Source organism: Macaca nemestrina, chromosome 1 (assembly GCF_043159975.1).
Source record: "Macaca nemestrina isolate mMacNem1 chromosome 1, mMacNem.hap1, whole genome shotgun sequence".
NCBI lineage: Eukaryota > Metazoa > Chordata > Mammalia > Primates > Cercopithecidae > Macaca > Macaca nemestrina.
Window position 1 is genome coordinate 60,327,521 of NC_092125.1, and position 27,254 is coordinate 60,354,774.

Consider the following 27,254-nt stretch of genomic DNA (forward strand, 5'->3'; position numbering starts at 1 on the left):
CATGACAGATACCAGGCACCTTCCTCAGGCTGATCTCCATTCAGCAGCAGGGCCACCGGTACCACTCACTGAGGCTCCACTGCAGCCGACTCCTGACTTCGCTCTCTCCTCCCCTTCACAGTCCACGCCAGTGGTGTCCATCAGTTCTTCATCAACAGGTGAAGCATTCTTACCCTTCCGATAAGGTGCTTTCCGGCCCTTATTTGATTGCATAGCAGCATGTGATAATGTTGCCCGCTCTCTCCTTAAAGTCCTTTCTTCCTGTGCCTTCTGTAAGGAGAACCCCTTCTCCTAGATCTCTCCTCTCTAGTCACTCCTCGATTCTCTTTGCAAGCTCCTCTTCCCCTGGCCATCCTATAAATGGCACAATTCTTTGGGGGCTCTGCCCTATCTGTGCCTCAGTTTCTCCCTGGGAGTTTCTCATCTGCCTGTGGACTCAGTAACTACCTGTGAACTGATGGTTCTCAAGCCTTAGCTTTAGCTTAGATTGGTACAATGAACGACCTATTGGAGTCTCCACTTGCATGACTCACGGGGCTTCAAACTTTCAAACTGAACATTTCTCAAAGTAAGCCCATCATCTCCCATGCATATTCCTTCTCCACATGCTCTGTTTCAAGAAATAACATCATTTAGTTCCCTAATTCGGAGACTTGGGTGTCATCCTTAACTCTTTTACCACTGCATCCAATCAGTCAAGTCCCAGTGACTGTACATCCTGTTCGCTCTGGAGTAGGTCCTCTTCTCCTTACTTCCTGGTGGCCACTTGTCTGCCCGCCATCATCCCTTGCCTGGGCTGCTGTAACAGCCTCCTTACAGGTCCCCCAGCTTCTACTCTGAACTTACTCCAGTCTTTTCCCCACATTGCAACCAGATGGATCTTAAGACACAAATGTGATCATGTCACTTCCCTGCTTAAAATTCTCAATTGGCTCCCAATTGTCCTGAAGACAAAGCCCAAACTCCTTGGCTAACGTACAATGCACCCATGACCTGGCTCCCGCCCATGTCTCACCACTTCCCCTCCCACTCTGTCAGATTGAGTAACTTGCAGTTCCCTTGGGCCTGCAGCCTGTGCTCCTGTGCTTTGCTGTTCCCTCTGCCTGGAATGCTTGCTTCTAATTCTCCTTCTTCTCACCAGCCTAATTCATCCTTCTCACCTCCTACTCATCCTTTAGGTCTTAGCTTGAATGTCTCCTCCTGAAGGAGGCCTTTTCTGATTCATTCAGCTGCCTCTGTGCTGCACTCCCAGAACAGCCTGCAATCCTACTGTTACTCTCTTATCTCATCTCATCCTGTTTCCCTCTATACCCTGAGTTCCACGGGGGTGGAGTCTGAGTGTCCTTTTTTATTTTTTAATTTATTTTTTATTTTTACTATTTATTTATTATTTTGAGACAGAGTCTCACTCTGTCACCCAGGCTGGAGTGCAGTGGTACAATCTTGGCTCACTGCAACCTCCACTTTCAAGGTTCAAGCGTTTCTCCTGCCTCAGCCTCCTGAGTAGCTGAGATTACAGGCGCCTGCCACCACACCCAGCTAATTTTTGTATTTTCAGTAGAGATGGGGTTTCACCATGTTGGCCAGGCTGGTCTCAAACTCTTGACCTCAGGTGATCTGCCAGCCTTGGCCTCCCACAGTGCTGGGATTACAGAAGTGAACCACCACACCCAGACTGGATGTCCTTTTTTAAAATTCAGGATTCCCCATTGCCAGTACAATATGTGGCACATAGTAGGCACCGAGTGGTCTTTGCTTATAATTGTACATTTTAATGAATGGGAAAACAGGACCAGAGAGGTTACGTAATTTGCTTGGTAACCCACAATCTGTAAGATCTGGAGCTTGAATTTAAACTCAGGTACGTCTTGATTCCTGAGTCCATGCTTTTTCTGCCATAACTCCCTGGTTCCCCCTTCCTCTACGTTCTTCCTCAGAACACCCAAGAAGTTCTGAGGAAGAACAGACCTGGGGGAGAAGGGCCCTGCCTGCCCTCTGCTGTCATGTTTCGGGGAGGTGGCATAACAGACAGAGCTGAGAGGGGAGTAAAAGCAGGAAAGCTACCCAAGGGGGTTAAAAAGAGATGATCATGGATGACGGCCTGATATAGGCAATGCTATTGGCTTGCTGTTGCAAGCACTGGCTCTCTGTGCTGTGAATTCACAGAGAGAAGGTATATAAGGAGGCTGCAGGCCTCCAGTGTCTGATAGTGTGTTGTCAGAGCCTGCACACTCGTATATGGATCACCCTAAATAAAACAGGAATGGGAAAAGAAACTTGTTATTTAAAAAAAGCCATCCAGTGTCTTCTGCAGCCAACAATCACATTATTTAGAATTACCTGCTATGTGAGGATGATCTGTGTCCCTGCAGCCCCTGAGCCTTCGTGGGGAAAGGAGAGGCAGGGGCTACAGGTGCAGCATTGAAGACTACATAGGGGCACTCACCATTTCCAGAGCTCCAGGTTGGGGTGTGGGGAGCAGGAGAGGGAAGAAGAGGAAGCCTCAGATCCCTCCCAGCTGGGAAGCCAGGAGGCTCTATTCTCCAGGCAGGACTCCCCCAGCCATTTCCCCTTTCCTTCCTGCTGACAGCTGCAGCTGACGGGAATGAGGCTGCTGGGCTCCTCGGGGAGCCACCAGGCCTTTGGGGCCAATGCAGCTGTCTCTGCTCCCAGCCCCAGCCCAGCATCCTCCCCTGGTCCCCATTAGCTGCCTCTCAGCTGCACATCTGCTAACTGGGGGCCTGAAGGGCCTTAGAGTAACCCCCGCCTCAGAACATCTAGAGTGTGGGAGGCTGGAGGGGAGCCCACCTGGAAGGGAGAGGAGATGGGAAAGTGGAGAGGGAAAGGGGAAAGAGAGAGAAGAGGAGGGAGAAGGAGGACTGACGAGGGAGGGGCCAGACTGGTGTGTGTCAGACTGAGGGGATGAGGGGGAGACTGGAGGCAAACGAATAGTCCCCGGATTCTTAGTTCTGCCTTTTGTTGAGGTGAAATAGGTTGGAGAGGGTGTGGTGAAGGGGGTGCCCAGGGCTCCTCCAAGTCATCACATGGCACCACTTACGTCATCTCACTCCTCTGATCAGAAACCACCCACAGACTGCTGACCAGCTGGGGCAAATCTTCCTTTAAATTATACCTGTTTTCACCTATACCCTGCTCTCTACTCCAGCGAAGCCACTTCCCCTTCTTCCCCCTACCTCCCCAAGCCTGTCCTTCTACCTCCGTGCCTTGGCTTAAGCTGTTTCTCAGACTAGGAAGTCTTTCCTTTTCCTTTCTGCGAAGCCTTGACTACACTGCTTGCACCAATACAGCCCTCATCTCCTCCAGGAAGCCCCCCTAGAATAATTCCATCTGACTCTGGGCCTGCTGGGGAACACATGGGGAACACTAAATACCAGAACCAGGCATCCTCACTCTTTATAACTATTTCTTGTCTCTTCGCCTTGGCTTTCCCATCTGTAAAGTAGGTGCAGGCCCTGGGCTCCCGTAGATGAAAGGTACCATGGGCGGTTAGCAGCAGGATTGCTCTGTAATTCAGCCAGCACCCGCTGAGCCAAATGCCCTGCTGGACCAGAGTCTGCCAGCAACTACCTGCTGCCAGAGGCATGGAGAAGAACCTGACAAGAATTCAGGTTGTGGAAAGGAACAGGGCACTGACAATACATAGCCTTTAGGTACTGCCTAGAGATCTGGTTTCGGACTTGTGGGATTGGGACACTAAATGGTAGCCTTTTGGCAAGTCTGAAAAGTTTGAGAAAGGGCTCCATGCCCAGCCCAAACCAGATGGGTATGCTTCCTGTCTCCTCTCTCTCCCTGACAAGCGTCCTGAATCTGACTGTGTCTAGACTGCTCTGAGACTTTAAAGCCAGAGGGAAGAAGGAAAGTAAGCCGTAGGGAGCATTTGCTGGGTGCCAAGCATTGTGTCAGGCACATGCATGGGCACTCTCACCACGCCCCTTAATCGAGGGCTTCAACACACCCAGCAGGAAGACATCCAGACATAGGGGCCAGCACACTCGAGTCATGGCTCAGTCTGGGGAGCCGCGATATTATGTGGCAGCCCAAATAATCTGTCTCCTTTTAGCTGAAAGGGTGGTGTGTGATTTTAGGGTCTCTGAAAATAGTGCTGCTTTTCTGTGAAAACCAGCTCTGCCATTTTCTAGATAAAGGATCATAACCAAATTGTCCAAACATTCTGAGCCTCATTTTTGTAATCTATAAACTGGGAATAATAAAGTGGTTGTTTTGAAGACTCATGAGATGACGTATAGAAAGACTTAGCACAATGCCAGGTACATCCTGAGTGCATGATAACTGATGGTCCTAATATTCTTTTTTTTTTTTTTTTTTGAGATGGAGTCTTGCTCTATTGCCCAGGCTGGAGTGCAGTGTGCGATCTCGGCTCACTGCAATCTCCACCTCCTGGGTTCAAGCGACTCTCCTCTCCTGCCTCAGCCTCCCGAGTAGCTGGGATTACAGGTGCCCACCACCACTCCCGGCTAATTTTTTGTATTTTCAGTAGAAGTGAGGTTTCACCATGTTGGTCAGGCTGGTCTCGAACTCCTGACCTCATGATCCACCCACCTCGGCCTCCCAAAGTGCTGGGACTACAGGCGTGAGCCACTGCACCTGGCCAAGATGGTCCTACTATTCTTTTTTTTTTTTTTTTTGAGATGGAGTCTCGCTCTGTTGCCCAGGCTGGAGTGCAGTGGCCCAATCTCAGCTCACTGCAACCTCTGCCTCCTGGGTTCAAGCAATTCTCCTGCCTCAGCCTTCCAAGTAGCTGGGACTACAGGCACGTGCCACCACACCTGGCTGATTTTTTGTATTTTTAGTAGAAACGGGGTTTCACCGTGTTAGCCAGGACTGTCTCGGTCTCCTGGCCTAGTGATCTGCCCGCCTTGGCCTCCCAAAGTGCTGGGATTACAGGCATGAGCCACCGCACCCAGCCTACTATTCTTGTTAGCCTAATCTCCAGAACTGGCTCCTACCACATCATTTTCCACCAGGGAGGGAGCCTGAGGCAGGACGCTTTGTGCAGCTCAGAGAAACTCTTGACTGTGAGGAGCTGGAGTGGGATAGACTTGAGGGGTTCCTCACCTCTGGTCAGGCTTTGCTGAAAAACTAGATTATCCAGGAAGGAAAAGATACTTCCTCCACCCCTGACCTCAGAAATGGTCCCTCTGGTGGTGAGTTGCCCCTGCCGTGAGTGAATGTAGGTCATTCCTTCCATTATGTTTGCATTCTGCGGATCCGTGTTGTACACTTCCCCATGCCAGGCGCTGATGTGCCTGCCTTCAGTGAGTTCGTTACCAAATAAGGACTGTGAGACATGTTCACAAATAGTACATGCTAGAATAAATACAGCAGGTACATATGCAAAGTCCAGAGTGCTGTGGGAAGGGGAGGAGCAACTATTTGCTGGGTGAATGTGCCAGCACTGTGCCAGTTTTGAAGGTAGAATAGGAGTTGAACTGGTAGATGCTGAATGAGGTGACTCATACCTGTAATAGTACTTTGGGAGGCTGAGGAGGAAGGATCTCTTGAACTCAGGAGTTGAAGAACAACCTGGGCTGTAACATAGTGAGACTCTGTCTGTATGTCACACACACACACACACACAAAGAGAAAAAGAAAGAGAAGGCCAGGCGCCGTGGCTCAAGCCTGTAATCCCAGCACTTTGGGAGGCCGAGACGGGCGGATCACGAGGTCAGGAGATCGAGACCATCCTGGCTAACACGGTGAAACCCCGTCTTTACTAAAAAATACAAAAACCTAGCCGGGCGAGGTGGCGGGCACCTGTAGTCCCAGCTACTCGGGAGGCTGAGGCAGGAGAATGGCGTAAACCCGGGAGGCAGAGCTTGCAGTGAGCTGAGATCCGGCCACTGCACTCCAGCCTGGGCCACAGAGCGAGACTCCGTCTCAAAAAAAAAAAAAAAAAAAAGAAAGAGAAAAGAGTTGAAAAGACATCTTTTGCTAGGAGGGAAAGCCTGAGTGAAGTGTGAAGGCAGTGAATTGGGGGCACGGGGATGGGGTGTGATATTGATTTAGAGAATGGCAGCTTGGTGTGGTGCAGGCACAGCTTCCTGTGCTTGTAGCACTGCCTGCCCGCTTGAAGGAAGACCTGTGTGTAGCAGATAAGTCTGCAGAGAGGACCATGGCTTTTGATGACCAGCTAAGGACTACCTCACAGGTGAGGGAGGTTCACCACAGGGTTTTCATGGAAACAGATAGATGTGTGTCCCAGAGAAGCACGTGGACCTAGCTGTCCATAGTGGACCCCAGAGCTTCTGCCATGGGCCATGAGTGAGGCCAGTTAGGAGATCACTTCAGGAGGGGGCCTGGACCACAGCAGTGGCCTTGGGGTCAGGAGGAGGGGGTGTGGCCTTGAGATTCCATTCCCAGGACCTGGTGACTGATTGGATAGGAAATCCAGGCAAAGGTGGGACACAGAGCAGGTGAAATTAAGCAAGTCCCCTTCCACTGCCTGCTCCTCATCTCCCTCCCCAGCACCCTTCCCCGCTCAGGCTGCAGAGTCCGTGGAGCACTCCCTTGGCCGGCCCCCCTCAGCTCAGCTCTCCAACAGCCCAGGACTTAATTATACACTGACGCACTTTGTTTTTAAAAACATGTTTATTTTTGCTCTGACTCATTGTAGAAAATTTAGAAAATACAAAAAATAAAAAGAAGAAAATAAAAATCGCCCACAATTCTACCACCCAGCCACAATGCTTGTTAACATTTCTGTGTATTTCTCTATGAGTACACATACTCTTACAAACACACATGCTTGCTTTACGTACCATGCCAGCGTCTGGTTTATTGTCTCTTTAAAATTGTGCTAATACATCACTATTATAAGACTTTTAGCTTTAAATATTTAAAAATTGAGATATAATTTGCACAGCATAAAGTTCTCTCTTTTAAAGTATGCATTTCAGTGATTTTTAGCATATTTACCAAGTTGTGCAATTATCACCCATAAGTCTAGAATATTTTTTGTCACCCCAAAAAGAAAATCCTTACTTATTAGCAGTCACTCCCCATCACATCTTCCCCCAGACCCTGACAACCAGTAATCTGCTTTCTGTCTCTTTTTGGATTTGCCTGTTCTGGACATTTTATATAAATGGAATAATACAATATGTAGCTTTTAATGTCTGGCTTTTTTACTTAGCATAATGTTTTCAAGGTTCATCCATGTATATATTTATGCATGTAACAGCACTTTTTTTTTTTTTTTTTTGAGACAGAGTCTCACTCAGCCACCCAGGCTGGAGTGCAGGGGTACGATCTTGGCTCACTGTAACCACTGTCTCCCGGGTTCAAGCGATTCTCCCGTCTCAGCCTCCTGAGTAGCTGGGATTACAAGTGCATGTCACCATGTCTGGCTAATTTTTGTATTTTAGTAGAGATGGGGTTTCACCATGTTGGCCAGGCTGGTCTTGAACTCCTGACCTCTGGTGATCTGCCCTCCTCAGCCTCCCAAAGTGCTAGGATTACAGGCGTGAGCCACTGCGCCTGACCACTTTATTCCTTTTTATAGCTGAATTATATTCCTTGGTAGAGATCTATCACATTTTATTTTACCTCTTTATCAGTTGATGGATACTTGGGCTGTTTCTACCTTTTGGTTATTATGAATAATGCTGCTAAAAACATTTGTGTACAAATCTTTATGTACACATATGTTGTCAGTTATCCTGGGTATATAACTAGAAATGGAATTGCTGGGTCATACAGTAACTCTATGTACTTTTTGAAATGCTATCAAACTCTTTTCCAAAGTGACTGCACCATTTTATATTTCTCCCAGTATTGTATGGGCATTTCAATTTCTCCACATTGTTGCCAACACTTGTTATTGTCTTTTTTATTATAGCCATCCTAGTGGGAGTGAAGTGGTATTTTGTTGTGGTTCTGATTTGCATTTCCCTGATGACTAATGATGTTAAGGATCATTTTATGTACTTATTGGCCATTTGTATATCTTCTTTGGAGAAAAGTCTATTTAGATCCTTTGCCTCTTTCCTAACTGGGTAGTCTTTTGATTGTTGAGTTGTCACGGTTCTTTATATATTAAAGATATAAGGCCCTTATCAGATATATGGTTTGACAATGTTTTTCTCCCATTCTGTCTTTTGTCTTTTTCACTTTCTTTATAATATCCTCTGAAGCACAAAAGTTTTTAATTTCAATGAAGTCCAATTAGTCTATTTTTTGGTTTGTTTGTTGTACTTTTGGTGTTATATCTAAGAAACCATTGTCTAATCCAAGGCCAGAAAGATATATGCCTATGTTGTTTTCTAAGAATTTAGTAGTTTTAGGTCTTTAAACCATTTTAATTTTTGTATATGGTTCACACATACACAATGTAGGTAGAGGTCCAGCTACATTCTTTTGCATGTAGATATCCACTTGTTCCAGCACAACATTTTTGTCATTCCAAATGCTATTCTTTAAAAAGCCTATTTTCTCCTATTGAATTGTCTTAGCACTCTTCTTGATCATCAATTGCCTGTAAATGTAAGAATTTATTTCTGGACTCTGAATTCTATTCAATTGATCTATATATCTATCCTTACTATATAGTGCTATATGGTCTGCATTACTGTAGCTTTGTAGTAAGTTTTGAAATTGGGAAAGGTGAGTCCTCCTACTTTGTTATTTTCGAGATTTTTTTGACTATTCTTGCTCCCTTGCATTTCTATATAAATTTTAGAATCAGCTTGTCAATTTCTGAAAAAAGGCCACTAGGACTGTGATAGTAGTTGCATTGAATCTGTAGATCAATTTGTTGAGTATTGCCATCTTAACAATATTATCTTCCAATCCATGAATATGGGATATTTTCCCATTTATTTAGGTGTTCTTTAATTTCTTTCAACAATGTTTTGTTGTTTTGAGAGTACAGGTTTTACACTGTTTTTGTTAAATTTATTCCTTAAAATTTATTCCAAAATATTGATGCTATTTTAAATGGAATTGTTTTCTTAATTTCTTTTTTTGGAATACTCATGGCAAGTGCACAGAAATCCAATTGATTTATGTATGTCGATCTTGTATCTTGCAGCTTTGCTGTACTCATTTATTAGATATGATAATTTCTTTGTGGATTTTTATTAAGTTTCTAATATTTAATAGGGGCAGTCCCTGTTCATTTTTCTGTTATATTTTGCTCAGCTATTTATTATATGACATGAACTTTAGTTTTATTTTATGAGGGTGCCGTCACTTCCTGCCAAAAATGTCCCACTGGGATCTTAATTGGAATTACATTGTCTATAAGTTGATTTGTAGAGGCTTTACATAATTAAAAAATATAGTCTTCTCCTACAGGATTTATTATTTCTCTTAATTCAAAACATCTTTTATATATCTTGGTAATCTTTTTATGGTTTTTGTTTTTTTTTCATTAACGACTCATTTCTTGTTAGAATTATTCCATATTTATTGGGTTGTGTTTGTTTATGAGCTTTCCTTGGTGGCTATCGCTAATGTAAAGGGGGTATTTTCATCATTGTCTCTTCTGTTTATTGTTGGAATTTAGGGAAGTATTGAGGCGTACACATTCATCTTGTATTTGATCACTTTATTAAATTAAATTCTCTTATTAATCTTAAGGCTTTATCATTGATTCCCTTGGAATTTTTAGATATCTAATATTATTTGTAAGTAATAATTATACCGCTTATTTCTGTTTCCTGTCTTTTGCGTTAGAGCTTTCAGAACAATGACATTAGCAATTATGACAAGGAACATATTTATCTTGTTCTGGATTTTAAGAGGAAGATCTCTAGTATTTTCTCATTAAGTATGATACTGGATATCCTTTGAGATAATAGAGTTTACCATGTTGAGAGAATATTTCTCTATCTCAATATCTTACATTTTTTTTTTAAATTAGAAGTTTTAAATGTGGCTGAGTGGTTTTTTTTAGTATATATTACAGTTATGTATACTAAACCCATTATACTATAATAGAATTTATTATTTTAACATCACAGTATTCTTTGGATAATCCCATCTTGATGGTGGTAGATTATTCCTACTATGTTTTATTGCCAGTATTGTAATTACAATATGTGCATCCTAATAAAATATTCATAAATGAGAATGGGCTATAGCTTGTTTTCTGTACTCTCTTTGATCGCTTTTGTTATTGGGTTAAACTGAGTTCCAAGAATGAATTGAGTATCATTCCAGCCTTTTCTATCCCTGGAACAATTTATAGAGCATGAAAATTATTTTTTACTTGAAAGTTTGGAAAAATTTATGGACAAATTTCCTGGACCCCAAACTTGTGTTTGAAGAGCAAATTCTTTGATAACATTTCTAATTTCTTCTTTAGTGTTTGATCTCTTTGGTTTTCTACTTCTTAGTCAGTTTTGGGCATTATCTTTTCCTGAAAACTATCCATTTCATCAAAATCTTTTCCATCTGTGCTAATATATTAAATTATTTTAAGAAAATGAGTTATATTCTGGAAAAATATAAATGATGTTTTGTCTCACGTCTATCATGTTTTATACTTTTTAAAGGCTTAATTGATGTTTCCATTGTTTTCCTTCTCCCTGCCTTCTCCTCCTCCTTCCTCCCATCTCTCTGTCCCCCATTTCCCTCTCTCTCTCTTTTAGGTACTCTATCCCTCAAATTTTAGCCACCCTGGCTTCCCTGAACTCTGCACGCTATCTCCTCAACTTAGAGTGAACACAAGTTCTGCTTGAGTTCCCTCTCTTTGCCCTGCAGCCTGGACACCCTCTCCAGGCAGAAACTCGGCCAATCACAAGGCTCACAGCATGTGCCTCCCAGCTCTCAGCAATCACAGTCCTATGCTGCCTGTTGTCCAATGCCTCAAACCTATTGCTTTTCAGTTGTTTGAGGCAAAAACAACTGCTACTCCAATCCTGCCTGGAAGTAAAAGCCAAGAAGAATTCACCATTATTTTATTTTATTTTATTTTATTATTATTATGGTTTTTTGAGGCAGAGTCTCACTCTGTTGCCCAGGCTGGAGTGTAGTGTCGTGATCTCAGCTCACTGCAACCTCTGCCTCTTGGGTTCAAGTGATTCTCCTGCCTCAGCCTCCCGAGTAGCTGGAATTACAGGCATGCGCCACCACGCCCAGCTAATTTTTGTATTTTTAGTAGAGACGGGGTTTTGTCAGGTTGGCCAGACTGATTTCGAACTCCTGACCTCAGGCGATCCACCCGTCTCAGTCTCCTAAAGAGTTAGGATTACAGGCGTGACTCACCGCTCCTGGACTATTTTGTTTTTTCAGACAGAGTATCGCTCTATCACCCAGGCTGTAGTGCAGTGGCACAATCTTACCTCTGCCTCCCGGGCTCAAGCGATTCGCCTGCCTCAGCCTCGCGAGTAGCTAGGACTACAGGCACATGCCACCATGCCCAGCTAATTTTTGTATTTTTTGTAGAGAAAGGGTTTCACCATGTTGGACAGGCTGGTCGCGAACCCCTGACATCCGCCTGCCTTGGCTTCCCAGAATGTTGGGAATGAGCCACTGTGCTCTGCCAAATTCCCCATTCTTGAGTTCTTCATTTAAAAATTATCTCTCTTGATTGCCTGTAGTATATTTTCAAGTAATTTTTTCCCCAAGAACAACAGATGGCAACTATATTTCTGATCTTTTATATAGTTGAGAATATATTTTTTTGTGGCCAACTAATATATTTTTTTGTGGCCAATATAAAATTATTGGATGACAATCTATTTTTCTCAGAATCCTGTACATAAGGCTCCATTTCCCCCTGATATACAGTGTGACAGGAAATTCTGAGGTCAGCCTTATCATTTTGTTCTTTCAAGGAGAGCATATTTTTTCTTTATGAATGCTTACAAGATTTTTTTTCTTTATCCTTACAACTGAAATGTTTGCCAGAATGTGTTGAGGTATTCTTTCCACTTAGTTTGCTTGGGATACAATAAACATCTTAAATCTATACTATTCTTGCAGCTCAAATGTTTTCTTTCAATTACAGCTATCATGTGCTTCTGCTGCATTCACTCTGGGTTTAATCATCTGGAATACCTATGATTCTCAAGTTCAAATTCAGTTCTCTTTTCTATCTATCTCATATTTATTTCCATAATTTTCACCCCTTTGTCCTTTTATTCTGACTTCAAGGAGAGTGTCTTATGTTTGTTCTCCCCATTGCTAATTCAGTTTTTTGCTGGGCTAGGTCTACTCACTATCACCTACAATGCAAATTTGAATTTTGCTTTTTCAACTTAGTTCCCCTGCAGTCCTCCCATATCTCACTTAGTTACTTAGTTCCATTTGCACTTCAATTTGTCTTTGAAATTTGCCTTTTATTTTATTTTATTTCATTTTATTTTATTTTTTGTTGTTGTTCTTCTGTCTTAGCTTTTTTTTTTCTTTTTATGGATTTTTGTTCCTGTTTCAGAGAGGTCATGATTTCTTGTACCTTACTGAGGGTGCCAAATAACTTCTATTACACTCTCAATAAATTATTTTCAGAGTTATACGATAGTCTTTTTTTTTTTTTTTGAGACAGGGTCTCACTCTGTTGCCCAGGCTGGAGTGCAGTCGTATAATCTTGGTTCACCACAACCTCTGCCTCCCGGGTTCAATCAATTCTCCTGCCTCAGCCTCCTGAGTAGCTGGGACTACAGGCACATACCACAATGCCCAGCTAATTTTTGTATTTTTGGTAGAGATGGGGGTTTCACCATGTTGGCCACGCTGGACTTGAACTCCTGACCTCAGGTGATCCGCCTGCCTCAGCCTCCCAGCGTGCTGGGATTACAGACATGAGCCACTGCGCCTGGCCAGCATACATCTTTTTGTTTGTTTGTTTTTTCTCTCTATATCTTCATAGGTGTTTTAGTGAGAAGGTAGCTAAGTTTTCTTTCATTTTAACTGGAAACAACTTGAGTGTGTTTGACTTGTTCCTTCATTTCCTCCCTAGGCTAGAGAGGGATTATGGCTTCAGCACAGGGGTGTGGGTGTGGTGAGTACTTGTGGACCAATCAGTAAGGACTTGGAAGATACTGCGTATAGGAGGGAAGAGCACCATGTGAGGTTAGGTCAGGAGGCTCCAGAAAGAGGAGTTTTAAGCAGAGCTTTGAAGAGAGGATGGAGAAACATCTTTCAAAGAGGGGCACCAACCTATACAAAGATCTAAAGATGAATAAACCATGCGCTGTGGGAAAAGAGGTAAGGCGAGAGGCACATTTGCATATGGAATAGAGAACTGGGGGAGATCTTCTGAGAAATTATGCTGGTGAGACAGTCATTTCAGGGAAGGGATCTCGAAGCCCAAGCCAAAGAGTTTGGGGTTGACTAGAAGCCATAGATAATTCTGAGCAAGAGAAAAACAAGATTACAACAGTGGGGATGATTGTGTAGTCTGTGTGAGTGGATGGACAGATGGATGAACGGAGAAACTGATGGATGGAGGGATGTGGGGCCAGGAAATAGGGAGGCTGGGGAGGGGAGAGTTGAAACTACACAGGTATAACCTCTCCTGTTCTCATACTGGTCACACAGAGCCTGGGAGCTCTTGGGAATGAGGGAGAAAATAGATTGTGGGAAGGACTGGAACCCTGTGGGAAGCCAGAGTTGATACGGACTTTTCCCATTTCTTTTCTCCCTTCTCCTATGGTACTTTTAGAAGTGTTGATACGTGCTTGGTTTTCCCTGGTGACTATTACTACAAAGTCTGCTAGGACAGCTTTTAAGTATCTTTAAAACTCTGGGATGTCACTTCTATTCCCTAAGCCTCTGACATCACTGCCCCCTTTCTGGAGAGGCAAGTCGGGAAGATCTCCATCAGCCTCTTCCTCCACCAACCACAGCCACCCTCTTGCCAGGGCAGGCGGCCAGGCCTCAAGCAACCACAGGACCCAGCTCCCAAGCACATATCAGACAGCCCACGAAGGTCCCCAGAAACCAGCCTGATGTCTGAAATTCAATGGCTGGAGGCTGGGGGATGGATGAGATGGCTTTTTGTAGTTCCCACCCCAGGATTCCGGGATTGTCACCCACAAAGCTGGCCTTCTGCCCGGATCTGTAGGTCTGTGTCTTTGGGGGAAGCTCATAAAGGCTGCACACAGAGGCGCTTACTTCCCTGCCTGCCTCCTGGAGGGTGGGTAATTATTTTTATATATTGCTGCTGAATAAAATACAAGGAATAGCTTGGAGGAATGCTCAGGTATCATCCTTTGATGTATAGAAAGGAAGCACTTTCTCTGCCCCCCCGGGGTTCTTGCACACCCATCAATTCTCCTGACAGATGGAGGGAAAGGGGAGTTGAGGCATTAGCATAGCCTGGAGAACCAGTTGGAATTGCCTTCATTTTAATATCCCACCTTTGATCTATTGAGAGGCTGACAGTGAGGGGAAGGATCTTATTAGATGGCATAAATCAGAGCTGATGAAATCACTTTCCTCCAACAAACTTTTTCCCTGGGTGGGGAGAGAAAGAGAAAAGTGCTGCTCTAGCTCCCACCTGCCCTTCTCCCCTCAATTGTAAGTGGGCATGGAAAGGTTAATTCGAGGCTCCATCCACCATCACCCCCACCCCACCCCTGCAGGAAAGTGGAGTTCTCACTCCAGCTTCTGGTGGCTCAGTTGGCCTCCTCTGCTCCCTATGCTGTCTGTCACCATGGGACTATCCCACCAGAAGTGCCCAGGCTCCGACTCCCGAGAGTTGTCACTTTTGGACTCTTCATGGCTTGTGTGCTCTGTGAGGGCCTGGTGATGGGTTCCAGATGGGGAGAGGCACTGCTGGGATGCAAGGGATGAGCCCCGAGTGTTGGATGCTGCCAAGGAATGGTTCTCAGAGATGAGGGTCTTCAAAGTTCCTCAACCAGTGCCCTGGGAAGGGTCTCTGGGGGTCCCCCTTGGCACTGTGTGTGGGGGTGGGTAGGAATCGATGAACACCTTCTTCTCCCAAGAGGACAAGGGTAGGAGAGAGGTGAACACTGAACTCGAAGAACACTGGACTCAAAACCAATGCCTTCTCTGGCTTTGCCATCTCTTTACTCTGTGACCTTGGACAAATCACTTGGTCCTTCAGAGTCCCCTTTCCTCCCTGGTTAAGTGGGGTCCCTGTCAGCTCTCACTTCCACTGCTGCGCTCTCCCCAGCAAGCAATCCTCTGAACAATGCTGAAAGTGCCCATAACTAGATCGATAAACAACACAGACTGAATATCCATGGTGGGCAAGTTCCCGGGAAAGAGAGGACACAGCCCATGTCTTCAGGGGTCTTCCCATGTAATGGGGGAGAAAAGTGACCAAAGTGGGCACTTGGGTAAAGTTGTTCAAAGCTCCGAAGTTGGCCTTTTACTGTCTCCCACCTCTGTTGACCATCTTTCCCAGCTCCTCATCTCTCTGGCCCAAAGCTCCCTGTGTTCCAAGTCTGTGTCTCATTTCTAGAAGCTTCTCTCAAAAAGCTGTTATCCACTAAAAGTCTACCTAATAATGCTTGCCAGATTAAAAAAAATAATAATAACGGGCAGCTTCTACACTCTAAAAAAAGAATATTATCCAAATGGTAGAATTTGGTCATTTTGAGATGCCTGGGGAGTTGGGGAGTGGGGGTTGGCTACTCTGTGCCTCTGCACAACACCACATGCTTGTAAGTTGGCCTGCTTGGGGACACGGGGACATAGCACAGAAGAATTTGTCCAAAGAAGGTACAGACTCTCAGAAGGACAGAGCCACAGGGACTCTTGAAGCAAACCTCCTCCTTAAGCAGGTGAAGACACTGATCCTGGAGAGAGGAAAGGGACTCGTCTGAAATCATAGCGCCCTCTGTATCAGCAGGAACAAGACCTTTGCCAGCCTTCACACCCCCGTTCCCACCCCACCAGAGTGGTCTTTCTCAACCCAGACTTCCCAATGCCTACAATTTAAAGTTCAGAGCCATAAAGCCCCCAAGGACCCACACGTTCTCTTCCCTTCTACCTTTCCCATCTGCCCTGAGCCCTCACTCCCTGCGTCACCCAGGACCCTCTGCTCTCAGCACAGATGAGTTGTTCTCCTCTCCCATGTTGTTCTTTGGTCAGTACCTCTGCACACACCCTTCTTTGCCAGAAATGCTCATTACCCTCATCCACTTGGTGAAAATTCAGTTATTCCTCAAGACTCAACACAAATGTCCCATCTTTACCCTTTCTAGGAAGTTTGTCCTTCCTCCCTGGCTGAAGGTTCCACACCCTTCAATTCGTTTCCTCAACTCTTGGTGTACACCATTTTCAGACACAGACTCTCTTTTCCTCTCTCTCTGTCTAACACACACACGCACACACACACACACACAATCACAATTGGTTATTTGTTAATCTTCATTGCTAGACTATGAGTTCCTTGAGGGCAGGAACCAAATTCATTCATCTCTGTATCCTTCCTGTCTTGTGTGGAGCCTGGCTAATTTCTTAGAACTGTACCATCCAGTATGGTAGCCACTTGTGGCATGTGTCAATTAAAACAAAATAAGATTTAAAATGTGGTTCCTCAGTCATGCTGGCCACACTTCAAGAGCTCAATAGCCACAGGGCGGATACTGAATATGTCTCTCACTGCAGAAAGCTCTATTGAACAGTGTTGTCTTAGAGAACACCAGAGGCATACAACACCCAAGATGGAGGGATGATGGATCTGGGGAGTCCTTAGCTTCCCAGACTATATGTAGGTCAATCCCTGGCACCTGCTTGAAGGGGAGCTTCCTGTAACTGGCTCTGGAGTCCAGTCATATGGGTTCTGGGCTTGGTGACTACTTCTAGTGCAGATACACTGCTTAGTCCCTTTGGCTACAGCCCCAGTTTTCAGCCCCCTAAAGGCCTTGGCTAGGACTGAACTATTTAACGGAGAAGGCTTCTTTTCATTACATGGGACAGGCCTTTCAGGACAAGCTCTGATGTTCAAGTCTTGATAAGGAGAAGTCATATCAATAAGCCTGAATTGAGTGGTAGCTTTGGAGTCAGACCAATGGCTTCATTCCTCTGAGCCTCCTTTTCTGCATGCAAGATGGGAAGCATAAAGTTCCTACTCCACAGGGCTAGGGTGAAGATTAAATATGATAATATATGTAAATGCTGAGCACACCTGGCAATTAGCTCCTCAATATAAAAGTTAAGGTTTTTATATTGTTTTATCAAACAGCAAAGTAAATAGTGTAAGAGGTTCTCTGGAAAGGGACTATGTGTTATTCAAGTTTGAACACTAGAACTGAGCACAAGGCTGGCATAATAGTAGGCACTCAATGAATGTTTATTGGATTTAATCCAATCCTATTGAATTGAAGACAAAAGGAATGATACCATCTGTAATGAGAGGCGTTTCAGGCAGTCTGATGGGTAGTGAGGGAGGGATAGGGGGGCAGTAGAGCTTTATGGAAGCCCTCATGAGACCATAAAGGGCCTTCACAGAACGCAGGCTGTGTTCTCCAGGAGAGGGACCGGGAGGGGTGTCAGTCCGCAGGAAGGCAGAGGCTCATGAGCACCCATGCCTGAGTTGGTGGAGTCTGTGGGTGCAGATTCTGCGTGTTCCCCAGTTGAGCAAGCCTTCCTGCCAAGCAGGGCCAGGACATGCCATGGGCAGGGGGCCCCACCACCCCATCGGGGCCCTGTAGCCCTCCATGCAGAGACTGGCACCTGGCACTGCCGGCTGGTGATGGTGTGGGAGGCTGGGCCCTGCCACCTATGGAAGGCCCGAGGGCATCTCCTCACTGCTCGGCAGGTGCCAGCCTGCTCCCTGCTGGAATCCTTGCCTTCCCTGGCAGGCTCTCGGTCAGGGCTGTTGGTCCCTCCAGGCAATCAACGGCTCCCACATGGAATATGTTCCCCGCAGAATAACCATTTCTATAGTGGCTGCTTTTTTTTTTTTTTTTTTTTTTTTTAAAACTTTCAGTATCCTCCCCCTTCCAACCTCCATTCTCTACTCCAACCAGCGACTGAGATGTCCCCCTCCCCACCCACATCTTTTCTCTATTCTCTCCCTTCCCATGTTCAACCGAAAGTCAGCTATGTAGCCAAGTAGAGGTCAGGGGTTCAGAGATGAAAACCAGCCCTGGGGTTGGCCAGGGGCAAACAATCAGTAATCCTGTGTCAAATGAACTGTCTTTGCCCTCAAGGTATCTCACCTCCCAGCCTCTTTCTTCCTCTCACTGGCACAGCTAGGAAATGAGAACAGGAGAAGGCCTAGCCCACGCTTTTGAGGATTTTTTAGTTTGGGAGCAGAGCCGACCTTATGGGCCTGTGACCTGTGTGGTTGCCAGGGCCCTGACAGCAGAAGGGACCTGCAACTGGTTTAGTGCTCTATTGCCATCTTGAAGTTTTTTGTTTGTTTTGGAAATAGGGTCTCGCTTTGTTGTCCAGGCTGGGGTGAAGTGGCGTGAACACAGCTCACTGCAGCCTCGACTTCTGGGATCAAACGATCCTCCTGCCTCAGCCTCCTGAGTAGCTGGGACTACAGGAGCATGCCACCATGCCTGGCTAACTTTTAAATTTTTTCTAAAGAGGGTGTCTTGTTATTTTGTCCAGGCTGGTCTCAAACACCTGAGCTCAAGCAATCCTCCCGCCTGGGCCTCCCAAAGTGCTGGGATTACAGACGTGAGCCACTGTGCCCGGCTGAGATTTTTAGTAATTTTAGAACACAGGCTTTTCATTCTCATTATGTAGCCAGTCCTATTCAGGAGGGTCTTAGTGATGGGCAGCTTCAAGGAGAGAGGGAGGCAGCCAGGCTGGCTTGGGAGTTTGAGCAGAGAAGTCCACTAAATTCAGCAACCTGAGTTTGTACGTCACTGTAAGAAAGCTGGCTAGAGGCTCCCCTTCTCTGAGTGTGCAGTATCTGAAACAGAACCTTGGCCCTCCTTTCCTACTCTGCAAAACCCTGACGGGCTGGCTGGTCCTAGGACTGGCTGGAGATACTTTCTTAGGATGAGACCATGTCATGGAAGAGACTCTGGAGGCACCATCTTCCTCTTCTTGAATGAGAAGTGGAATTCCTTCCTGGATGTGCCCCAGCCCTGTGGAGCCTACTTCATTCAGGCCCACCTTACCTCATGAATTCTGGGTTTCAGTCTCTCTCTGCTCCTAAAGCCCTCTGTCCTACGACTGCTGTGTCTTCTCATGTAATGTGTCTCAGAGCTAGGGAGGGGACCCAAGTCGTGGCTGACCTGAATGGAACAGAATAGGAGGACACTTGCCGTCTTCCTCCTGCTTTCCTCTTCGTCTGCCTTAGGGCACACTGACCTTTGAATTTAAAGTCAGCCTGCGCTCAGGGAGCAGGTACTGTGGCAAGGCCCTGAGCGTGGAGCTTGACATGCGTGCTTGTTTTTAAATGAATACTTGATGACGTCCATGGCCCACTCAGACCCCTGAATCTGTCCCCTTTATCTTGTATTTGACTAAAATCTGGTAGGATATAAGATGGATTAGAGAAATAAATCCCAGAGAGGGTCTATTAGATTGATTTAGTCCTCTGTGGCCTGTAAGGGCCCCTGTTTTCCAAAGGAGATATGCTTCTTGCATATCCATATCTTGCACAGAGAGGTGTGAGTCTCTCTGTCATTCCTTCGCTTTGGGGGAACCAGACTGGTAGAGTGAAGCTCTGAGTTGTTTTTTTGTTTTGTTTTGTTTTGTTTTTTGAGACAGAGTTTTGCTCTTGTTGCCCAGGCTGGAGTGCAATGGCACAATCTCAGCTCACCACAACCTCCGCCTCCAGGGTTCAAGTGATTCTCCTATCTCAGCCTCCCAGGTAGCTGGGATTATAGGCGTGCACCACCATGACCGTCTAGTTTTGTTATTTTAGTAGAGATAGCGTTTCCCTAGGTTGGTCAGGATGGTCTCGAACTCCCGACCTCAGGTGATCTGCCCAAAGTGCTGGGATTACAGGCATGAGCCACCGCACCCAGCAAAGCTCTGAGTTTGAGTCCCAGCCCTACCTCTGCCTTTGGGCATTTCTCTTTATCTCTCTGGGCTTCAGGCTCCTCATATGAGACAAGTGAGGCCGGAAGGCTCCTTCAGGCTCTGATATAGTGTGATTCTTAGTGTACACTATTGTCCTGGGTCGCTGTCAGGGGGTCACTTCTTGCTGTCTAACCTCAAGCTCTTCTGCTACACTTGCTCCCTGTTAGGTCCTCATCTCATTTCAGTCGATTCGGACCAGGACCCTATGTCCCCAGCGAAGGGTCCCCTTCCCTCCTTCCCTCCTTCCCTCCCTGCTTTAGCCTCAGCCCTTAGCTGGGGGAGTATGAGAAGCAGTTTGGCCCTTGACAGGTTAAGCTGTTTCCCCAGAGCCTAAGCAAGCCCAAACTGGCCTGTGAGGTCCCTGCTAATCTGCCCCATTACTGCAGGTAAGCATTATAATCAGAAATCACTTGAAGGGCCCAGGTCCACGTGGGAGAACGAGAGGCGCTGTTGGGGGTTGTTGATTCTGTTCCAGAGCTTAATTGGTATAATTGCTCTCTTCTGCCTGCCAAGCCAGAGTCCATCAGGATTGGCTCTCCCACCTTCTATGGGGAGCTGCTTAAAAAGGTCTTTTAGTCTCAAGTGGAGGATTCTACTGGCCGCTCAGAGACTCCTTCAGCAATCCAATACCCCTCTCCTGGCTGCCAGATGGCAGGGGACCCTAGGACCCACCTACCCTAGAGGACTAGAGATCCCAGGGGAGCCTGAACCCTGACTCGAAAGGGTGGGGGATTTCTCAAGAGAGCACCTTATCCTACCGGGAGCTGGTTGGAGAGATAGTAGGAGGGATTGCTCTATAGCCAGGTGTCGACCCTTAGGTGTCCCAAGAGTCAGAGGTTGCTGGGGGGAGGGAGGGGTTGTCCAACAAGAAAAGAAAGGGGAGGCTGGGTGCAGTGGCTCACACCTGTAATCCCAGCACTTTGGGAGGCTGAGGCGGGTGGACAACCTGAGATAGGAGTTCAAGACCAGCCCGGCCAACATGGTGAAACCCTGTCTCTACAAAAATACAAAAAAGTAGCTGGGCATGGTGGCGTGCGCCTGCAATCCCAGCTACTCGAGAGGCTGAGGCAGGAGAATCGCTTGATCCTGGGAGGCAGAGGTTGCAGCGAGCTGAGATTGCACCATGGCACTCCAGCCTGGACAATAAGAGTGAAACTCTGTCTCAAAAAAAAAAAAAAAAAAGAGAGCGAGGGAGGGGAGAGAGGAGAAAGTTTAATAGAGGCCAATACTGCGCCTGTCTCCTGCTGCCTCCTCCACTCCCCTCTGTGCTTCGTGGAGTCTCCCTCTAAGAGGGTGTTTGTCCTCACAGTCTCTTGGGTGGGCAGGTCATCAAACAATACAGCTGAGGAAAGCAACACAAAAGGTTGAAGGAGGGGATTTGTGGCTACATCTGTGTGATGGCGAAGCCCACACCTTCCACATCACAGTGGGTCAGAGCTGCCAGATAAAATACAAATGTTGCATGGGACTTACTCAAACTTATACTTGCTTATCTGAAATTCAGATTTAACTGGGCATTGTCCCAAATATTACACGGGACATATTTATGCTAAGAATTGTTATTTATCTGAAATTCAAATTTAAATGGGCAGCGTGTTATTTTATTTGCTATATCTGGCAGTGCTACCCTGGGTCCATGCCCCACCCCCAAGCCCACCTGGCCTGAGTGTAAATGCCCTGACTCTCTGCTCACCCCAAACACAAACATAGGCCTGGCCAATTTCTTCCATGTGCTCATTCCACCTTCTTCATTTGCCAGTTTGCTTCCCTTTCTCCTTTGGTGTGTCCCAGTTCCCAAGTACCAGGAGCAGGGCTGCAAACACCTCCCCTCTCCAGCCCTCGGCTACTCCACCGTGCCCCTTCAGGATACCATGAGCCAGGACAGAAGATGGATTCTCCTTGACAGAGCAGAAAGCGGCCTGAAGGCTCAGCCCACCCAGCCCTTCCCTAAGAGACGGAGAAAGTGAGGCCCTGTTTTGTTTGTTTTTTTTTTTTTTTGAGACGGAGTCTCGCTCTGTCGCCCAGGCTGGAGTGCAGTGGTGAGGCCCTGTTTTAAGCCACTGCCATGCTTGGCCCAGCCTGGCAAAAGGGCCCTTCCCAAGCTCTCCTGCCTATGGGTTACACAAAATGCAGGAGATGGACTAACCAGGACTGTAGGTTACATGTATGAGTGTGCACATGCATGTGGCTGGCAAATGTGTGTACTCACACATAGGCACATGCATAGCAAAGGCCACTTCCAAGTGCCCCCTAAGATCACAGAAGAAGTTTTCCCCTTGCCCTGACCTGACCCACTTCCTGCCTGCCTCCTAGCACCTCCTTACAGTACGTGGCCATCTTCTTGGCTCAGCCACAGTCTCTGCCCTGATATCCCGGCTGTCCTAGGTGAACAGGTTCTTACCTCCCCTCATGCACCTCAGTGCCAACACTACATAATGGTGAGGCACATGAATTTTGACGGTAGACAACTTGGGTTCAGATTTAAGCCCTGCAGCTTACTAGCTGTGGGGCCTTGGGGGGCTTAATCTCTCTGTAAAATGGGGCTAATCAGAGCTACCTCAATTTCATTTTTGAGAAGATATAGGACACAGTACCTGGTATTGTATACCTGGTATATGACAAGGACTCAATAAATGGAGACAGTGATTAATATTGGTGTCATGGTTGTCACTGTAGGGATGTTCTCTGCCCTGAGCTTCAGAGAAGGAGGTACTGCCCCCCCCTTAGGGAGTGAGGCTTCCTGGGTCTGTTAATTTACCCATTAGGGAGGCAGTAGCAGAGAGCAAGGCCCGGATCTTCGAGAAGTGTCAGGCCCTAGCCCCTCCCTGGCCCCACATCCAATGGGTTGCTGGGCCTTATCAATTTGACCTCTTTTTCATTTTTTTGAGATGGAGTTTTGCTCTTGTCACCCGGGCTGGAGTGCAATGGTGTGATCTCGGCTCACTGCAACCTCCGCCTCCCAGGTTCAAGCAATTCTCCTGCCTCAGCCTCTTGAGTAGCTGAGATTACAGGCATGTGCAACCATGCCCAGCTAATTTTGTATTTTTAGTAGAGACGGGGTTTCCCTACATTGGTCAGGCTGGTCTTGAACTCCCGACCTCAGGTGATCCGCTCACCTCAGCCTCCCAAAGTGCTGGGATTACAAGCGTGAGCCACCGAGCCCGGCCATCAGTTTGACCTCTTAAGGATATCCGAAATCTGTGTTCCCTTCCCTCATCCACACTGGACCTGCATTCTCTTCCCTTGAGGCCCTCATTCATGACACCCCTTTCCATCTCTCCTTGTTGAAATCCTATCCTCCCTTAAGAAGGCCATCTCAAATGTGGTCCTAAGCAGGACTCAAGGCTTAGGGATCTGTCTGTGGTCTCTGGAAAATCTGGGACTATGATGCTGCTCCCATGGAAAGGGCCATCCCAGGGTCAGGAGGAGAGTCTGAGCATCTGCTGGTTGGGCATCTGCAGATGAGACCCCTCACCACAATGGAATGGGGTGTCAAAGCAGGACAACCTGGATCCCCGACCATCCCTGGTAAGGGGGGCTGTCCAGGTCTCCTCTAGCTTACTGGTGTGCTTGGTCAGGCCATCAATTTGAGGCTTGGAAGCAGAGAATTTAGAGGGCATTTATTCACTCATTTATTTATTGCCCATTTATTTAAAAACATTGAGTGCCATCTGCAAACTAGGCATTGTGCTGGGTGCTGGGCGTTCACACCTGAACGTAGTGCCTGCTATGGTCATTTATGCAGGAGGTTGAGGTACAGCCCTCATCTTCTGGAGTAATTGATGATCAAATCCAAGAACAAGGGCTCCCAGGACCAGCTGAGCACTAATCACAGCAGGAAATGGCTTTCTACATCCTCATTCAGTCTTCCTGTCTTCTCCAGCAATCCAAGGTCATTAGATGGGAGCATAAGATCTAGAAAACCTAGCTCAGTGCTTTAAAAACATTAATGTGCTGATGAATCAATGAATCACCTGGGAGTCAGGTTAAAATCCAGGTTCTGATTGAGTAAGTCTGGGGTGCGGCCTAAAATTCTGCATTTCTAACAAGCTTCCAGGTGATGCTGGGGCTGATGGTCCATGGGAGTCCACATTTGCACGAAGCTCCCCAAGGTGGTTCAGCCACAGACCATCAAGGCTGTGATGGCCACCACTGGAGAACCATGTCCAAGGTGACAGGCCTTGCCAGCAGAGGGCACTCACTGAAGGGCTTTTGGTCCCATCATGTCAGGTTTGATGTGGGTGGGAAGTCTTTCCTAACTACAGCTTTCGAAGAATGTCCTGGTGAATGCGCTTTCACACCCAAGACTGCAGTGTTGGCCCATCCACCCATGGTCCCCTTGCTGGTGAGCTAGGGAGTATTTCCCAATGGTGCTTGAGGTCTTCACAGACAGAGCACTGGTGAGATGCTTAGGGAAAAGACAGAAGCACTACTGGACCTTCTACAAGGGGGCTTGTGCTGTTGGGATGAAAGATCACCCCATCCCACCCTACTGATCACATCACTTCTCCTTTGGGTTCAGGATTATGGGGCTGTAGGGCCTTTGTGGATAAGGCTGGGGTTTCCATGGCTTCAATGCCATATGGCTATGTGGGAGGACCATGGCTCAGGGCCAAGCCTCGCTTCAACATAGGAAAGTCCAGCAATAGATCCATGGTACAGGTCAGTTTGTCCAGTCCCTATGAGACCATCAGCTTAGGGCAGTAGGGGTTCAGCCCAAGTCCCAACCTGGGGCTCAGAGACAGTAGCATATTGATAAAGGCTATCATGGCCTGGGCACATCTGTAAAAGGCTAAGGTTGAAAATCTTGTTTTGCTGGGCTGCTAAGATCTTCTAGGGCTCCCATCAGTAATCCTCGTATCACCCTAGAATCTCTGGTTATGCAAAAACAGGATTGTCCACCATCTGTTCACCTGTTCTGAGAGGCAGCTAATCAAGAACTTCAACTGTGGCATGCAGGACACTCCCAGAGGTCATCGACTGAGCAAGAAGCCCCAGGACTTTAGCAGGAGCTCCTTGCCCCTGGGCCCTTGAAGGGACAAGGAACAGGTGGTGCTAGGGATGGGTGACAGGGAAGGGCTTACACTTTTGGGGAGGCATTTTTCTTTGGGTTGGTTCAGAGGGAGGATATTTCCCTCTGCCAATGCTGAGAACATCTCCATTATATGATCTTGGACTATCACAGAAGAGTTAGGAAGGTCGAGGTCACACTCAGAGAGCTAGGGTACTATGGCATAGGTTTGGAAACCCGGGAGTATGGATGTGAAGGAAAATACTGTCTATTCACAAACAGGCTATGGGTTCAGCCTTGGGTCTGAGAGGAAGAAGAAGGATTATTCGTGGAAACATATGGCATAGAGGATCAAGAACTATTGGCCAGTGGGAGGTGGAGGTTGCAGTGAGCCAAGATCCTGCCACTGCACTCCAACCTGGGCAACAGAGTGAGACTCTATCTCCTCCCCCACAAAAAACCAAAAACTATGGGTTGGAATGGAACCAAATATGGGAACTCGAAGAGGTGGGATACAGGATACATGTCACAACTTTAGTCCCAGGGAACCTCAAAGGCCCTTTTGAGGGCCTGGCTGGCCCAGTCTATCCCCAAAGCTTGGTCTGCATCTTGCCCTGGATTGACCCCTCTCCATCCTCTCTTCCACCAGGCGCCTAGATGCCAACCTCATCTCCCTGGTCCCGGAGAGGAGCTTTGAGGGGCTGTCCTCCCTCCGCCACCTCTGGCTGGACGACAATGCACTCACGGAGATCCCTGTCAGGGCCCTCAACAACCTCCCTGCCCTGCAGGCCATGACCCTGGCCCTCAACCGCATCAGCCACATCCCTGACTACGCCTTCCAGAATCTCACCAGCCTTGTGGTGCTGTGAGTGCTGCTCTGTTCCCCATCCCCAGTGGGGTTCTGCTGGGGGCTGGGGGCTGCATGTTTACCTGAGTTGGATTGGAGTCTGGCTAGCTTTGCTCTTCTTTGCATGTTGCTAAACCTTCTGGTCTCCCTTTGGAAAAGCATGAGGATGACCATTCCCTGTTGATCCCATAGGGTTATAATGAGGTCGAATGACATGAGAACTTGAAAAGTGCTCTGAGAGTCACTAAAGGGCCAGGGTACTATAAACAGAAAATAGGAATTAAGCTATTATTTTCTTGCCATGCACCTATAATAACTATACCATGATAACTGAAATATAAGTCAAGAATTTCTTAAGTAATTTCTACCACATTTGACAATTAGATGATGCAGTCATATGCTTTGGCACAGGGATGGGATAAATTAATCTCATTTCCCAGGCCTTAAGAAGCAGAGAAAAGCCATCACTTATAATTAGACAGCAAAACCCCATCACCGTAATTACCTGGGAGATATCATCCCTGGCAGGAACTGGGGACTGGGGTTAACTCTGCCTTCCCAGTGGGAACTTTAGAGAGCAAATTAGCTCCCAGCTAATTGCTATGAATGATTGGTAAGTTCATAGGGTAATTACTAAAAGGGCTTGGAGGTCATGTATAATTGCTTTGGGTTACACACTAATTGCTGCAGGAACGTGGCTTAGGAACATGCGTGTTAGTGACTCTACTGAATGGTAACATTCCTCCCGCCCCCCACTTTTGAAGATCTGGCGTGATTTTCTAAGCGAGGGAATGGATGATACCTAGTTCCATTTGAGAGATGAAAGGCAGGCACCAATTTGTTTGTCTGATTCTCTGTCCTGGGAAGCTGGAGAACCAAGATGAATATCCTTGTGGACTATATTCTTCTGTCAGGATGCCACACCCTCCCTTCTTCTGGGAGTCACGGAGTAGGGGGTATTTATAGAGGGTAAACAGAACAAGGTGATTGGTCCTAACTTTGGTGATATCCCCGTGACATTGTGAGGGGGTGGGGTCAGGCCTCTGTGAGTGGTAAGATTACTAGAGAAATAAGAACTTCATGGTTGGCCCCAGATGGATGAGCAGGAGCAGGCATTTATTGAGCACCCATGTGGTATACTGAAAACTCAAAAAACTATGAGATATAGACACTGCCCTTGAGGGGCTTTCGGTCCAGTTGAAAGAGCAGAATAAATACGGGGAAAAATAATGAATGATGTAGTGTCACTTATGCTAACACAGTCAGATGATAAGTTCAGACTCATAGCAGCATTGGTATGGTGGGAAGGCTGAGGTGGAGGGGAGGGAGGCTTCCTGAGGGAGGTGGGGTGGGACCTGGGCCTGGAAAGATGGTGAAATGAAGAGAATGAGGACATTCCAAGTAGATAGCAATAAAGACATGGAGGGGAGAGTAAGTGTGTTT

At 46.7% G+C, this 27,254-nt stretch overlaps 1 protein-coding gene across 4 annotated transcripts in view; it reads left to right on the plus strand.

The window, feature by feature from the left end:
• The window catches only part of LOC105484738 (leucine rich repeat containing G protein-coupled receptor 6), a 126,150-nt gene that overhangs the window by 54,179 nt on the left and 44,717 nt on the right, over positions 1 to 27,254 (plus strand). For 3 of the 4 annotated variants that reach the window (XM_011746635.2, XM_011746634.2, XM_011746637.3), the window contains one exon: positions 25,614 to 25,829. The exons of the other annotated variant lie outside the window; for it this stretch is intronic. In XM_011746635.2, the coding sequence (XP_011744937.2) occupies positions 25,614 to 25,829 (216 nt within the window). The remainder of the gene's footprint in view (positions 1 to 25,613; positions 25,830 to 27,254) is intronic. 4 annotated transcript variants of the gene reach the window in all.